Genomic DNA, 16,951 nt, shown 5'->3' with positions numbered 1-16,951 from the left:
CTAGGCTGCCTCTCCTTATCTGCTGAATTTGGAGATGTTAACTACAAAAGTTGAAGACTAATACCAGTAGCATGAAGATGCAAAGAAGAAAAATGAATTGCTATCTTCAAACTCTCAAAATATTTTTGGTGCCATTTTTTAAAAAAATCCAAGTCTTCAACACATAAGAGTTTGGCTTTCCTTCAAGCATAGAAACAATTTTAAACCAATCATTTCACCCAATCTATTTCTCAAGGTGGCAGTTGTGGGGGGCGGGAACTAATTTTTAAAGAAAAGTTATAATACTGAACTACTATTTTATGGCCCAATGTTTTGATGTCATCAGCCATACTAAGATATCAACAAAATTGCATATTAGCCTGTCAGAAAAAGCTGTAAGTTTATTCAGTTTTTAAAAATTCAAATTAAGCTTGCTGATTTGCGATTTTATTTTTATTGCTGCTATAAAAGCTGAGTGACAATTTCATTTAAATTCCTATATCCCCATGCACTACAATACTTACATTTCCAAATCCCATTCCTCTGAAGTTTGGATCCAGTTGGATTTGTACCACATACTACGTTCTTTAAGTCACAGTTTACATAAGCTCTTACTGAACATATGATCGATGTGAATACCAATGGGACAGATACCAAGGTGACAAATACCAAGGCTTCTATACCCCCCTTCAGAAAGCGGTTCATTGATGGTAGCACCAATTTATTATTTTTGGAAGTGCCTTCAAGTCAGTCTTGACTCCCGGCAGCTGCCTGGAGAAGTCCTTACAGTTTTTTTTTTTTTGGCAGGATTTCAGAAATTGTATGTTGCTGCTTTCTTCCTAGAAGATCACTACACCAAAAGTTGGCTAATACCCAACTTTTCTTTTCTAGCATAAATGCTGTCTTGATTGCTCATCATCCATCGGAGAGGAGACTCTACTGACCAAGAATGACGATGATTAAAAGTAGCGTTTCCTCTCCATCTTTCTGTTTTTTTTTCTGTTGTTGTTGTTTTTTGAACACGGCTCACTTTCGCCTCTGGTGGACAGTTTGGAATAGAAACCATGGAAACCATGGGGCGGAGGTGGGGCAAGAGTCCTCTCTGTACTTTTGAAAGATCTCTAACACAGTTGGCACCTAAAATTTCCCGGAAGTATCAACAAGGGCAGACAAGACTTTAATCTCCTATCGTTCCTTTCCCTTCCTTCTGTCTCTATGTAATTTCCGGTCGCGGTCCTGCCTCCTATTCTCTGCGCAAATCAGGGAGGCCTCCGGGTTTCTCCAAGCCGCGTGACCATGACGCCAAAATGCCACTCCCATGACGTCAGTGGGCTGAGGCGGAAGAAGAGCGTAGAGGAAATATCGAGGCGAAGCGACGGTGTTAGGCGGCTGCTCGGTAAATTGTTGGGGGGGGGGGTGAATTTCAGGGTAAGGTATCGGAAGCTTTTATTTTTTTTGGGGGGGGGCAGTCCTTTTCTGCCTTTTCTCCTCTTTTCCACTGTATTCTCCTTTGTCGTTAAAATTATATATATTTAAAACTCTGTTTGCGCTTTCCCCCTTGCTAGTACTCCCTGCCGCCCACCATCGCCGCCCTATGATTTAGGCACAGACCTGCGTCACCTGGGCGACTTTGCCTCTTTGATTTATATTGCTTGTCCTATTTTTGCCGTTCTATAAAGTGAGCTCATCTAGTCTGTCCTTCAGCTATGACGGACTATGTCCTCTTACCATCACCAGTGATGAAGACGGGTGGGTGGGAGAACACATCCGGAGTATTGGGTGGTTATGGGAGATTAACAGATTAGCAGTAACAGTTGGAAGGGACCTTGGAAGTCATCTAATCCAACCCCTTGCTCACGCAGGAGACCTGTATTGTAAAGATTCCCATTTGTTTGTTGCATTGGATGTTTTTAATAACTGGGATTTGATTGGAGGGACATTGTGATTCAGTGGTTAAGACACTGAGCTTGTCGATCAGAAAGATCGGCAGTTCGGTGGTTCGAATCCCTAGTGCCACGTAATGGAATGAGTTCCCATTACTTGTTCTAGCTTCTGCCAACCTAGAAGTTCAAAAAAATGTAAAAATGCAAATAGAAAAATAGGAGCCACATTTGGTGGGAAGGTAATAGCATTCCTTGTACCTTCGGCATTTCCGGCCACATGACCACAGAGACGTCTCTGTCCAAAGAAGGTGCTGGCTCTTCGGCTTTGAAATGGTGATGACCACCCCCCCCCTACAGTCAGGAATGACTAGCACATATGTGTGAAGAGAACCTTTACATTTACCCTTTATTTGATTGGAATGATGTATTGAATGCATATGCTAACTGTTGGGTAAGGAAGGATGCTTTTTAATATTCTGGTAGTTTGTTATAATTTATTACATTCATATGCCAGCCCCTACTGTCTCTGAAAAATAAACCCGCAGCCTGTCAAAGTAAAATATCATAGCTTAATATTTGTACTCAAAAGCTTCTTAGCCAAGGCAGCTTCATTGTGACTTATGTTTAAATTTGTTTTAGTCCAAGGTGAAATTGATTTGGTTTGGTTCTCTTTATAATTTTTTGCTTTGTCGAGGGTGGATTAGCTGATGCTTATCCTATTGATGTGATGGTGTTAGCTTTTTGTTGTTGTTGTTGTTAAAACAGTTTTTGAAGACAACTGAAAGATGTGAGGATTTCTAGACTGTCTGGTTAGCAAGTCACAATCTTTAGTAATTATTATTAGTATGGCTTGTACAGTAACTTATTTGGGTGAATATTCTGTATGCCAAAGATGTAGCCAGCTGAAACTTGCTTAACAACTCTCACCTGTCTTTTCTAGCTCACCTAATGGTGACTGATGCTGGGTGTTGTATTTCAGCCATGAGGTCCCCATCCCCCTCATGAGGGTTATAACTCTTATGAGTGCAATACACATAGACCATTACTTATATAGAAATATGATAGATTACAGGAAGTTTAGTCCTTGCCCAACCTGAATATAGATGAGTGGACTTTACTACCAAAAATTCCTATCAAACATATTCATACCTTTGGAGGGTGTCTGGGCTGAGAAAAGTGCTCTGAAGCAGCAGATGTTTTGCTTCTTAGGGAAGGATTGCATTTTCATTTTTTGTTTGTAACTAAACAAGCTCTGCCCCATTTTTGATCTCTCTGATAGAAGTAACAGTAAGTATACACATATTCAGATTGGGTTTTGGAGTTGGCACCGATATGGATTAGTGACCCATTGCCATAGAGGGATCTTCCTTCAAAAGTGTAGGTTTTTCTCTAAATAACAGTGCATTTCGAAATATAACTGGGTAAGTCTGGTTGAATTAGCCAGGAACTTAAGCTGGACTTGTCATTTCATTCTTCTGCCTACTTTCTTACAATATAAATGATTTCTCTTAATTTGGATCATTTTTATTTGCTTAGTTTGCTTGTTCACCAAGCAGCAAACTACAGAGGAGAAGAAGATAATGAGTTATGAATAGTAAACAGATACTGAAGAGTGCATAATGTAGAGCAGTGATTCTCAACCTATGGACTGTAGACCCCTGGGGGTGGGTGCAAATGTCATCAGGGAGTTGAAGAAATGTTATGATTTAAATCTTGAGTTAAGTCTTAGGGGTCTGTGACCATGGTCCATGGCCACAAAAGGTCTAATTCTCTAATTCCCATACACAAAAGGTATGTAAAGGGAATCTGTGGTGAAGAAAAGATTGAGAACAACTGGTGTAAATTGTAATAAAATACAATTTAATATAATTCATACAGTATAAAATACAATGTAATACAATACAATACAATATAACACAAAGTTTTAAAGAGTAAACAAAGGTTTTTTTGGTACTTCTGTAGACTTTTTGATACATAGTTAGAAAAATAAAAAAGTTGATATAAAAACTGCAGCAAAAAAAACTGCCTTAAGCTTGCTGCCAAATGATAGAAGTAACACATAACACATACAGAGAAAATTGTTTGTCTACAAAACAGTGAATGTTTTCTGTCTTCATTCTCTAGGTCGAGGTTGTTCTTACTCTGAAATGTAGTGTACTTATCAGGAAACTTTGAATGTAATTTTAGTGATCTGATTAGGGATTTCTTTGGTCTTTGACTATATATTTTAATAAATTAGAGTTTCCTGATGTATTGGCCAAACCTTGTAGTTTTTATATAAGGATACTTTGCTCCTATGTGTTTTATATTTCCGCATCTTCCTTTTTCTCAAGAGTTGTAGGCTGACTCATTTTCTGTCAGGATGGATCTATTATTTGGGCGCCGGAAGACCCCAGAGGAGATGCTACGGCAAAATCAGCGGGCTCTGAACCGTGCCATGCGAGAATTAGACCGTGAGCGGCAGAAGCTGGAAACCCAGGAGAAAAAGATCATTGCTGACATCAAGAAAATGGCCAAGCAAGGGCAGATGGTAAGTTTGGAAAGAAAGGACAAATTTGATTTTTGAAAACCACCAGAAGAAAATCTATGTATCTGCTTTCTAACCTGGTTCTCCTCATCTTAGGATGCTGTGAAAATCATGGCTAAAGATCTGGTGCGAACAAGGCGCTATGTCAAGAAATTCATCATGATGAGGGCTAACATCCAGGCTGTGTCCCTTAAGATACAGACACTCAAATCGAACAACTCCATGGCTCAGGCAATGAAAGGTGTCACCAAAGCCATGGCTACCATGAACAGACAGGTGGGTATTTATTTTATTTATTTATTTATTTCTTGGATTTCTAAACCGCCCCCTCTCCCAGAAAGGGAGTCAAATGCAGATAAAAATACAATAGTAATATAAAACAATTAAATACATTTGGATGGAGGAGATAAGGCTGTGCAAGAAATAAATAGACTATAAAAAACCCTAAAAACACCCCAATTAAAACCCAAACCCAATTAAGATATATCCCGGGAGGTAAACTAAGAGAGTGCCAGGCCAGCTGATTGAAATAGGTGAGTCTTTAATTTCTGACGGAAGGAACGGAGGTCGGTGGTAGTTCGAATGTCGGGGGGAGGTCATTCCAGAGGGTTGGGCCTATCACAGAGAAGGACCTACTCCTAGGTGTCGCCCGCTGGCATTGCCTAGCGGACGGCACCAGGAGGAGTCCCTCTCTGTGTGAGCGGATAGGTCGCAGGGACGTGTGTGGAAGGATGCGATCCTGCAGATAACTAGGTCCTATGCCATGGAGCGCTTTAAAGATGGTGATCAGTACCTTGAAACGCACCCGAAAGGCCACAGGTAGCCAGTGCAGCTCGCGCAGGAGAGGTGTTACGTGGGAGTAACGTGTACTCCCCATGATAACCCGTGCGGCTGCGTTCTGAACTAGCTGCAGTCTCCGGATGCGTCCCAAGAGAAGCCCCATGTAGAGGGCATTGCAGTAGTCCAGGCGAGACGTCACCAGCGCATGAGTGACCGTGCGCAGGGCACTCCGGTCCAGTAGGGGGCGCAATTGGCGCACCAGGCGAACCTGGTGGAACGCCCCCCTTGCCACGGCTGCCACATGGTCCTCCATTGACAGCCGGGCATCAAGGAGGACGCCCAAATTGCGCGCCCGCTCCACAGGGGACAGTTGTTCGCCCCCTATGGCCAGCGATGGTGTCAGCTGGCTGAACCGAGGTGCCGGTACCCACAGCCACTCAGTCTTGGAGGGGTTGAGTTTGAGTCTGTTGTCCCCCATCCAGACCCCGACGGCTTCCAAACACCGGGACATCACTTCGACAGCCTCGTTGGGGTGGTTTGGGGTTGAAATGTACAGCTGAGTGTCATCAGCGTACAGGTGGTACTCAACCCCAAAACCACGGATGATCTCACCCAGCGGCTTCACATATGCGTTGAACAGGAGAGGCGAGAGGACCGACCCCTGTGGCACCCCACAAGTGAGTGGCCTCAGGGACGACCTCTGCCCCCCTGTCAACACACATTGCTTCCGGTCGGAGAGGTAGGAGCCGAACCACCGCAAAACGGTGCCTCCAACTCCCATCCCCTCCAACCGGCGCAATAGGATACGATGGTCGATGGTATCAAAAGCCGCCGAGAGGTCTAATAGGACCAGGATAGAGGAACAACCCCTATCTCTGGCCCTCCAGAGATCATCAACCAACGCGACCAAGGCTGTCTCTGTGCTGTGCCCGGGTCGGAAGCCGGACTGGCGTGGGTCTAGATAATCGGATTCGTCCAGGTGTCGTGGAAACTGCTGCGCCACCACATTCTCAACAACCTTCGCCAAAAAGGGGAGGTTGGAGACTGGACGGTAATTAGCTAGCTCCATTGGGTCGAGCGAAGGTCTCTTGAGCAAGGGTCTCACCACCGCCTCTTTCAAGGCGGTTGGTAAGTATCCCTCACCCAATGAGGCGTTCACCAGGCCCAGAAGCCAGCCTCGTGTCACCTCCCATGCTGCCAGTACCAGCCAGGAGGGGCACGGGTCCATTGAACACGTGGTGGGCCGCAGCCGTCCACGTAACCTGTCCAAATCCTCGGGGGCAACAGAGTCAAACTCCTCCCAGAATGGTCACTCAAGACTCGCTGTTGACGGCTCGTCTGGTCCACTGACGGGGGTCCATCCGCTCCGGATCTGATCAATTTTGTCCTGACGATATTCCCCAAACTCCTCTGCTCTTCCCTGTAAGGGTGTCTCCCGCGTCCCCTGCGACAAAAGGGAGCGGGTCACCCGAAACAGGGCGGCAGGGCGGTTATCCGCGGACGCAATAAGGGCGGCACAATGTCTACGCTTGGCCGCTCTTATTGCCACAAGGTAAGTCCGCAAGTAGGCTCTTACCTGTGTTCGGTCAGATTCGGAGCGTGAGGACCTCCACCTGCTCTCTAGACGTCTCCTGTGGCGCTTCATCACCCTAAGCTCCTCAGTGAACCAAGGAGCCCGGGAGGGTCGATGCCGCAGGAGAGGTCGCAAAGGCGCAACCCGGTCCAAGGCCCCAGTCGTCGCCCTATTCCAGGCAGTCACTAGGTCCTCGGAGCGGGAGCGGGACAGGGCTACAGGTATTGGCCCAAGCTCCGTCTGGAATCTGTCCGATTCCATCAGGTGCCTGGGGCGGTACCAGCTTGTAGGGTCTGGTTCCGCCTCCTCGCGGTGGGGGATAGCGCCAGGGAAGTCCAGCCGGAGGGATGAGTGATCTGACCATGACAGGGGCATGATGACTAAGTCCCCTATTCCCAGATCACTCGTCCACTGTTCAGATACAAAAATGAGGTCCAGTGTGTGGCCCCCTTCGTGAGCTGTAGAAGTATTTTTGAACTGCTCCTTTTGAGTCTGTATCATAACTCACTGACCAAGCATCTGGTTGCATTCAGAAGGTCGCACTTTCAAATCGATCTGCCTAAATTTCTGGACAGCCAATGCCAGTTAGATTAAGCATCTGGAACTAGGAAGCCAAATAATTTTTTTTTCACAAAAGACAGCTTTCTAAAAGCTATTTCTTTTAATAGCATATGTGGGATGTTGAATATGTATTACATGTAGTGCTTGTTTAGCGACTGCTTCATTTTAGTGACCATTTGCAGTTAAGACCGATGAAGAAGTAATTTTGCAGTCCTCTCATTTATGACTTTTGCAGGTCTATAAAGCAAAGGAAAATGAATATGAGATCATAAATACAGTGGTAGTTTTATTATTGATCACTTCATTTAACCACTGAGTTGTTGGCAACCGGTTGTGGTTGCTAAATGAGGACTACTTGCAAAATCTGTTTTGTTTGTTTATCAGAAAGGGAATGAAATTGAAACTGCTAAATGGAAAGAAATAGACAATGGTGATATCTTATGAGTGGCTAGGCAGAAAATGTGGAACAGAAGCATTTTTTAAAATTACCTAATGCAGAGAATGTGCCACTTAAGGTATCATAACAGTTTACAGATACTTTTTTTCAGTTCAGCAGCTGAAGTGTTTTTCCAACAGGATTCTCCAGATTGGATGCAATCTGTTGTGAACTATTCTCACTATCACTTGGTCAATTAATACTTAAAAAAAAAAGAACATTCAATTTTTAGTAACAGTAATCTGCTACTCTAGTGGTGTTACTCTACTCACTGTTGCTCATCATCCCCTGATCATCTCCAGAATAGTTTTCTGTAATGCAGTCTATATGCAGGTAACCTTGAAGAGCACCTGGAAGCTTTATTTGGTGCAGATAGCAGCTGTGTGTGGACTGTTATGTGGGTGTCTTAAGATGGCTTATGGAACAGAATGTAAACTTCCGGGTGCCATTTTTAACCTTTAAATGCCTACATTGGCACATGATCAGGTTATTCGAGGAAATGTCTCCTTTATCCATCCCATCAAGTCCAGCAGAAGAGTTATGCTCTGGATCTAACCTGCTAAAAGTTCTATCTTATGGGACCCAGGAGAAATACCTTTTCTGCTTCAGATTTTTCCCTCTGTAACATCATTTCCCATGTGGTGAGATTAGCCCCATCACTGTTAATTCCACAAAGTTTTGAAAAGGTGTTTCTTCCAACAACCCTGGGGTTCTGTGGTGAGCCTGTAAAGTGGTGAATGAGGACAAATGATTGTTGTCCTCCTGCTGTCTTGGAGGGCTTTTATGTTTTATGTTTTATTTTTGTTATTTATGTCTGTTTTTTTTTAAAATTGCAATACTGTTTTAACGTTTCTGCTTGTAAGCCTCCTACAGTCAGTTTTTTTGTGAGATTGGCAATGATATAAATATATTAAATAAATAAAATATTCCCTTCCATTCCTTTTTACAAGGTAAAAAGCAAGTGATGGTTTATTTCCTTTTCTGAGATTTTGTGTTACTTCTTGCTTCATTTAGCTCAAGTTGCCTCAGATTCAGAAGATCATGATGGAGTTTGAAAAGCAGTCAGAGATCATGGAAATGAAGGAAGAGATGATGAATGATGCTATTGATGATGCGATGGGAGATGAAGAGGATGAGGATGAAAGGTAATTAGCATTGGGGACAGAAATGCTCATAAGGGTTGCATATTGAAGTGACAGTTTGGCATCTAAGTGGTAGCAAGTGATACCCTGTTTCCCCAAAAATAACACCTCCTCGGATAATAAGCCCAATCGGGCTTTTGAGCGCATGTGCTGAAATAAGCCCTCCCCCCCAAAATAAGCCCTCCCCCAAAATATTGCAACATGAGATGACCATGTTGCCGCCTCCTGCACCTCAAAAATAATAAGACCTCCCTGCAAATAAGGCCAAGTGCTTATTTAGGGGGGGGTCAAAAGAAAATAAGACCCCGTCTTATTTTCAGGGAAACACGGTAGCTTTTTGACCTTCAAATCCCTCCCTGAAATCCAGAAATCTCTGCACAGTAAAGCCAAGCCTTTTAATTCAGCCTGAAGTTGTGATAAGAATTGAGATTCAGTTAAGGGAAGTGGTGGATTAGCCATGCAAACAAGTGCATTTCATGTTCTTTTTTTCCATTCACAGTGATGCTGTTGTCTCCCAGGTGTTGGATGAGCTAGGTCTGACATTGACCGATGAGCTGTCAAGTAAGTATTTGCATGAAATGAACATTAGGAAAGAAGTACAGCAAGAGAAGAGGCGCTTGATCCACTTTGCGATTCAGCAGCCATAGAAATTGAATGAATGAATGAATGAATGAATATAAATAATAAATAGATAGATAGATAGATAGATAGATAGATAGATAGATGATAGATAAATAAATAAATAAATAATAAATAAATAAATAATAAATAAATAAATAAATAAATAAATAATAAATAAATAAATAAATAAATAAATAAATAAATAAATAAATAAATAAATAAATAAATAAATAAATAAATAAATAAATAAATAAATAATAAATAAATAAATAGGAAAGAGACAGTTCACGTGATTCTTATAAATCCCAGATGGGTAAAAGTATCATTATTTATATCCAATTGACTCTGGGTAGCTCAAAATATATTATCATAAAAATCCAATACACCTAAAACAAGATGGGATATGGTCGCTCTATACAGACAAACAAAAATAACAGAAAAACATTAGTTCATAGTGTTCCAACACATAATTTAAAAACAGGCGTTTCAACACATATTAAAAATACATAGTGGTAATGTTTCCAGTTAGACTGTGACTCTTAAACTTTGTGTACTGTAACTCCCTAATCACCTTGATACTACAACTTCGGAAATTTGCCCTAACTAATGCAATTTTAACTAAAGTTAAATGGAAACTCTTGAGAAATGCAGTGGTCCCCTTTGGAATGAATGTCATTTCTTAACTGTAAAATTAATTGTAGAAAATGTGATCTTGGCTGCTTTATTAAAAAAAAACCAGAATAAAATAGATTGCTATCTATGTTGAAAGAAGACACTGAAAGTACATAGAGGGAGATTTATTTTAAAAATTGACCGTATTCCCTTCCTTCCTCCAATTAAATTGATGGTGCTACGGGGTTCTGCTTTGGTCTATGTATGCGCAGTACAGTCCTGTCTTATAGCCTCTGGATTTTCCACCCTACTTCCTTGGATTAAACAGCTTGTCTAGGCAGAGCAGGAAATTGAGGTCTTAGGATATCTCTAATATGTTCAAAAGTCATTAGTAAAGTGCATTGCCCCCCCCCTCCCCGATCTGTTTAGAACAACAAGAAGCAGTTCTGCTTGAAGGTTTTCAAACTTTATTTTAATCTATTTGGGAGGAGAGCAAGACATGTGTGACTGTGAGAGAACCTCCTGGTTCAGGAAAGTGCATACACAGCATTAAACAAAATTTTACAAATGTCTTCTTGGCCATGCCTTCTACCTGCTCCTTGAATTGGAGATGTGAATCCAGGAGGACGCCCTGATTTCTCACTTCTTCTGTTTGAGGTACTGCAATCTCATCCAGACCCAAAGCTGGAAAAAACATTGGATCCAGGAAACCCTAAAATCCAAAGTGACTCAGTCCTACTCGGGTTAAGCTGTTCTTCCCCATCCGGATCCTCAGTACCCACTTGACACTGAGACAGGATCTCTCCCAGGATCTCTTGGTTTCCCCAGGAATGGAGATGTAAAGCTGGGTATCATTAGCATACTGATGACACCTTACCCAGTGCTGCTGAATTACTTCATTCAGCATTTTTGTTTAGTTAAAACAAGAGTAGGGAGAGTGTTAAGGTAGACTTTTCCCCACCCATCAATTCTGTCTGGAACTGGTGTCCGGAAGGACAGTCAGCACAACATGCCTCTGCTCCCAACCCCTAGCCCCAAAATCAATAATCAATATCAAAGGCTGCTGAGAGATATGGGGAGCAAAGATGTACTATCTTCATCCTGCTCTTGCCAGAGATCATCCGTAAGTGTGATTAATGCGGTGGTTAATGCTATGATATGTGAAACTTTGCCCATAGTTAACCTAACCATGATACGTATGATTCATGAACCCCATATCTACAGTAATCCTGATGCCACAGTCTTGGGCAGAGAGAACTGGGAGGGAGATGGATGGGGAACGGTGATATTGGGTTGTTGCAGACTTCATTCTCTTCCTTGCAGATTTGCCTTCCACGGGTGGTTCTCTGAGCGTGGCAGGAGGAAAGAAAGCTGAAGCCTCTGCAGCCCTCGCCGACGCAGATGCCGATTTGGAGGAGCGGTTAAAAAACCTACGGCGAGACTAGAAGAGCAGTGCCCAGCTCCCTTGCCCTCCCCTAGCATGGGTGCTCTTCAGCCACTACTGGTGTTAGGATTACAACTCTGCTGTGTCAGGGAGTCCTAGCTTTGCAAGCTTGTGTGGGGTTGACCCTGGGTGGCATAATTGGGGGAAAGAATGGTTAAGCCAAGCCATGTGGTGCTTTTATATTCCTCTTTAATTTGAAAGGACTTTCAGCATCACTTGGCAAAAGTATAGGGTAATTTTTTTTCCCCTACCATGAAAATGCTTCCATTTCCATGAGGCTGAATAGCTTGGGATCTAAAGGAAGTTTCCTTTTGAAGGGGGGAGGGCAGGAGTGGGTGCCATTCCCTATTCAATACCCCATGTTCTTTGGGTGATAATGACAAGGTGGGGAGGGGGCAAAAAGGGAGAACAACAGGTGGTACTGTGGCTGATATCTCTGCCACTAAGAAGTGGCCAAGGACTTTATTATTCTTTTCCCAGTAAAGCTTTATATAAAACCCTGTCCCTAGAGGCAGGCAAATACATAGGCAGGCTGGCCTCCACGTTCGATTCTTTGTCTCTTGTAATAAAGGTTGTAGTTTATACTAAGAGTTCCTCTGGCATCTGCTCTTGCCCCTGAAATGTTACAAACTGAAACTGTCCCCTGACAACTCTAGTCCTAAGACATTTGTCTTTCTTTGTTGTGCATCTGGGAACTTTCGGAGCAGGGCATGTTTTATGTGAGAAATGTAGGCAGATTGCCTTGGTTCTACACGTTTCCCTTTGAGTCTGGGATTATATGAAGACCATTGTAAGTGTCCTCTTATGCTCTACCTATGTTTGAAACTATGGACCCAGTGAGTTGTAGATAAAATAGGCGGGTTAAAGCAAAAGGAAGACACCTACAAATTTAATTTTGAGTAGAGAGCACTGAGGCAATACCTAATCATACAGTGCAAAATTAAGCTATGAAATTCCTTTCAGCAGGATGAAGCGATAGCTTTGACTTTCAATGCAAGGGAATTTATTTGTCCTCTCTAAATTTGGATGTTAAATCCAGCAATCCTGATAGCTGTGTGGAGACATCAGAGGCAGAAAAGGGCTGAAAGAGAGGAAGATTTCTCTTGAATCCAGCCAATGGGCATGGCACAGGAAATTGAGTGTCTCCTGTGGAACAGGTTGCTGGATGAGAAGCCATTTGGCTGAACTAGCATGAATGTATTTGCCTTACTAGAATCCAAAAGAGGGTGTACACAGCTGTGCCAGGGAATCTTTCAGATGGAATTGGGGAAGACCAGAAGATGAAGGGAATTTGTGAGGCCTGTCGAACATATGACATGTGCCCTGGGGTGTATAGATGATCGCAACCTAGCTTCATTCTAGAAAGCAAAGGAGGAATTTCCGAAATCTCTTCCATTTTTGTTCACCTGATATATCTATTGACTTTCTGCAAATGATCCAAGGAGGCTGATTTTCTTTTTCCTTGTCTTTATTTTTAATTACTATTTTTGGAGGAGGGATGCTTCTGATTCCCAGGATCCAAGGTGGAATGTCAACTGAGATCTGAATTGTTTGGAAACGCAGTATCCAGGATGTCCCAGGGATGGTGGAAGTGGTGATTCTGAAGGATGCCTGACCATGGGATGGCTCCAGCAGGCTGTTTAATGTAAAGCTCTTCTGCGGATTTATTTTTCCTTGAGTGCTACTGCACAAAGCAAATATGGCAAAGGTGAGGGGTTCCAAAAATCTGAGAACATTATGCCAAAATCAGAAGATTTCCAACTCAGTAATTTAACATGTCCGGTCAGAATAAAATACAGGGGCTTTATTGAAGTTGGGAACTCCTTCTGTAGTGCCTGCTGAGAATGGTGAATCAGTGCTGAGCTTTCTGTTGGTTGAGCATTCTGGAGTCCCTACGGGAAAGGAAACATGGCTGTCTGGGAGTCCCAGTGATTTGGAGGCTGTAAACATAATAGAAAATCATAGAGTAATGTACAGTAGGTGTATCTTCCCATTGCTGTGGGATATAATGTTTCTTCCCTTGGGCTAAGCCATAGCTTTCCTGGCAAATGGGTGGGGTGGAGTGCCAGCAAACAATTGGATTCACACTACAAACGAGGGTAAAATGGAGTATGGTGGCTTGTAATATCAGTATAATCAGTATATGGTGGGAACCCAACCATTGATTTCCAGTGTTGTCCAAATTGCGTCATCACATAGTATATGTAGTTTATTTGGATATAACATTATTTGAACACAGCAAATGTATTAGCCAGCTAAATTATTTAGGAAGAATATATACTACTATAATTTTGGGGGGCTCCTGTGTCAATATCTGAGCTTGGATTAAGGATTGCTAATGTTTTCTCTTTCAGGAACCATATGTTTTTAATATACATTGTCTTGCATAAATCTACTTGATGAAGCTTTTGCATCTCTTTTTATCTTCCTGTGTAGAAAATATGTGTAGAATCAAGCAAATCTCCTGTGTTAAGACCTCCCCACTAGTGCCAATACTGTTTATCTTTAGAAACTCCACACTAACAGAGATTCTCATTCTTCCCATATTCCTGATATTCCTATCCATCTATGACTTGTTTTCCCTGTAAAGCACCCTGATATCATGGAAGCTTGCATTTAAAAATGGAGTCAAGGGATAACGTTTCATTGCAATAACTGCTATACTTCTACATGCCTTTTGTCTTTTAAATAAAGTGGAAAGTGAAATCCTTTCCTCCAAGATAATATAATTGCTGCACACACTCTCTTTCTGACTAAGTTAATTCCCTATAGCCCAGCTATTTGGTATTGCAACTTGCCATATTCCCACTGAATGCTGCCACCAATCCTTTTACCCCTGAAGTCCAAACAATATAGGGACACTCACCTAGGGACCATTTTTTAGATCCGGGTGAGCTATGCCCAGTGCCCGCAGGCAGGAATGATATGTCTCCAGCAGCTCCTTGCATGCCTCTTCTCCCTTTTCTTTAACACTGCAAAGGTAAAGAAGTGGTAAAGCAATGGTAACAATACTACTGGTTCGTCTTACAATTGAACAACAGCACAGAAGCCTGGAGATCTTGAAGCTCTCCCTGCAACTCTCAAGAGGTGTGATGCTCCTGCCACATCCACAGCAGGGGTAGTGACTTGGTAGCTTGATTACTCCAAGGCAGTCACAAGTGCCCACTTTGAAATAATCATGAAATCTTTAATTGCATTTATCCAGATTTTCCCCAGTTCTATTCTTCTCCTGTTATAGGTATTGCTCAGTGACATAAGGATCATTGCCCTTGATATAAAGAATGTTCTTAATATGAAACTTAACCGATTTTTAATTGTTTTTTCCTTTCCTGAAGTACTTATTTCTTCTTTCAAAAAATAATAAATGCACCTGTCCAATGTCTCAGTATTTTTCACATTCTTCTATAATGGGTGAACAGTTGTGTCCTTTAGTGGGAGGAATCACATTTGAACTGAAACAACAGAAAGGGGAGGATGGCTTATATTTTGGTTTTTAGGTTGGTAATGAGGTCCACTGCAGAAGAGAGGAATGTATATCGTGTATTTTCAACTTGAAGCTTTTGAACTGGTTCAGAGGTCCAGTCCATTCAAAAGAAGCGAAAAGCCTTTAGAACCCTTGGAATTTCTTCTGTGAAATGGGACTTGAAACCCATTCTGCAATACCAGAACTCAGATTGTATATAATTCTAGGTCAGGGAACATAATTTTTATATTTGTTGCAAGTTGTACTCCGACAGCAAGCTGGAGATACAAAGAGACACTTAAAAAAAAGATGAGGCTGAGTCAAATGCTACTTTTCATTATTTAAATAACATTCTTGGATTACACGTCCATCTTAAAAGATGCCAAGTTTGAAAAACACTGATCTAGAACGTGTCTAGGATGCGAAGGCTGTCCTGGAGGATTCTGTGTTTTCCTATCCATTGCTGTAAAGAGCAGAGGATGCCCATTGACCGATTGATAGAATTGGACAATCTTTTAAGATAGTCCTTGACATAACAATGGTAACTGAGCCTGGAATTATGGTTCAAAGTAGCTGTGGACATTATGTGACTGCACCTGATCATCTGACATTGTTGTGGTTGTTAAATGAATGCTGCAGTCATTAAGCAAATTTTATGGTTGTTAAGTGAATCAGTTTGCCCAATGGGTGGTGTTTTTTTTACTGGAAACCGGAAGTAAATGCCAAAAATCAGCAAAACCCCATAAATTTTAATTGTGTGACCATAGGACTTTGCAAAGGTGAGCCAGTTATCCAGTGCCCAAAATGTAATTATGGGACTCTGTGTGTGCACATGCGGCTATCAGTCATAAATAGCTTTTGGTGGGAGCATTATAACTTAAAATGGTCGCCAAGCAATCAGTCATAAGGACTATTTATTTAACATAGAACAGTCTGTCAGCTGTTGGTCAGAGAACTCAGACCAAGTGTGTTTGCTGGTTGCTTCATAGATCAGAGATTTCAGTAAATAGAGTAAGCTGTGGTTAAATATGAACATAGACATTGTCTCCATGCCAGTAAAAACTTCAATTATTGGTTTTTGTGTAAAAGAGCAGAAGAGACTACAGTATTCATTCCTTGCCCTTACGCAACTTGAATATTTTAGAGGTAGATAATTAACAGGATTAGTTGGAGTGATTTCACTTTCTTTCATCTACTTCAAATGGTCCCATTTTCTTAATTTTACACATTCTCAGTTCATCAGGGCACAATTTCATTTACCTACTTTTGAAATCGATTCCTCTAACCCAGTGTTTCTCAAACTTGGCGACTAAGTCCTGTGGACTTCAACTCCCAGAATCCCCCAGCCAGCATAGCTGGCTGGGGAATTCTGGGAGTTGAAGTCCACAGGACTTAAAGTCGCCAAGTTTGAGAAACACTGCTCTAACCCCATGATGGCAAACCTATGGCACGGGTGCCACAGGTGGCATGCTTAGCTGTCAGCTCCGGCCCGCATGCACGCACCAGCCAGCTGATTTTCTGCCTTCTGGAGGGCCTGGGGAAGCCATTCTCGCCCTCCCCAGGCTTCAGGAAAGCCTCTGGAGCCCGGGGAGGGTGAAAAATGGGCCGAAAGGGCCTACTAGAAATTTGGAAATGATCCAAAAAATGGGCTCAAAGGGCCAAATGGACGTTCAGAAATGGACGTTCAGGCTCTGGAGGCTTTCCTGAAGCACGGGGAGGGTAAAAACGGCCTCCCCGGGACCACCGGCGGAACTACAAAGCTCAGCTTGGAGGCAAGTAGTGTGGCACGCATTGGGGGGGGAGTGTGTGTGTGGGTTGTGTGCGCACTTTGCATTATGTGCGTGCGCCTTCACATTTTTGACACCAAACAGCAAAATGGTTAATCGTCCCTGCCCTAATCTGTTCCCCCCACCCAAACATCATTTGAGCC

The 16,951-nt window shown here is 42.5% G+C and overlaps 1 protein-coding gene across 2 annotated transcripts; it reads left to right on the top strand.

Annotated features, from left to right (window-relative positions):
- The first annotated feature begins 1,222 nt into the window (after positions 1–1,222).
- On the top strand, positions 1,223–14,938 carry CHMP2A (charged multivesicular body protein 2A). 2 transcript variants are annotated; one of them, XM_081971585.1, is made up of 6 exons: positions 1,223–1,375; positions 4,196–4,392; positions 4,486–4,665; positions 8,754–8,884; positions 9,381–9,442; positions 11,438–14,938. In XM_081971585.1, exons 2-6 carry the CDS (start codon positions 4,225–4,227, stop codon positions 11,557–11,559), a joined length of 663 nt encoding a protein of 220 aa, XP_081827711.1. In that variant the 5' UTR covers positions 1,223–1,375; positions 4,196–4,224; the 3' UTR covers positions 11,560–14,938. The 2 variants fall into 2 exon arrangements, with proteins under 2 accessions (XP_081827711.1, XP_081827712.1); XM_081971586.1 differs by having other exon boundaries at positions 1,316–1,346.
- Positions 14,939–16,951: the final 2,013 nt, after the last annotated feature.

Source organism: Natrix helvetica (genome assembly GCF_964273705.1).
Source record: "Natrix helvetica genome assembly, chromosome: Z".
NCBI classification, from domain to species: domain Eukaryota; kingdom Metazoa; phylum Chordata; class Lepidosauria; order Squamata; family Natricidae; genus Natrix; species Natrix helvetica.
Note: the sequence above shows the minus strand (reverse complement) of the source record. Positions and strands in the feature narration are given on the sequence as shown.

What these genes read in the sequence shown, in the direction of transcription:
- CHMP2A (XM_081971585.1), top strand. Translation starts at nt 4,225, where the DNA reads ATGGATCTATTATTTGGGCGCCGGAAGACCCCAGAGGAGATGCTACGG. An exon ending in TGGCTACCATGAACAGACAG is followed by an intron (nt 4,666 to 8,753) that starts GTGGGTATTTAT and finishes TGCTTCATTTAG; the next exon opens with CTCAAGTTGCCTCAGATTCA. An exon ending in GAAGAGGATGAGGATGAAAG is followed by an intron (nt 8,885 to 9,380) that starts GTAATTAGCATT and finishes TTCCATTCACAG; the next exon opens with TGATGCTGTTGTCTCCCAGG.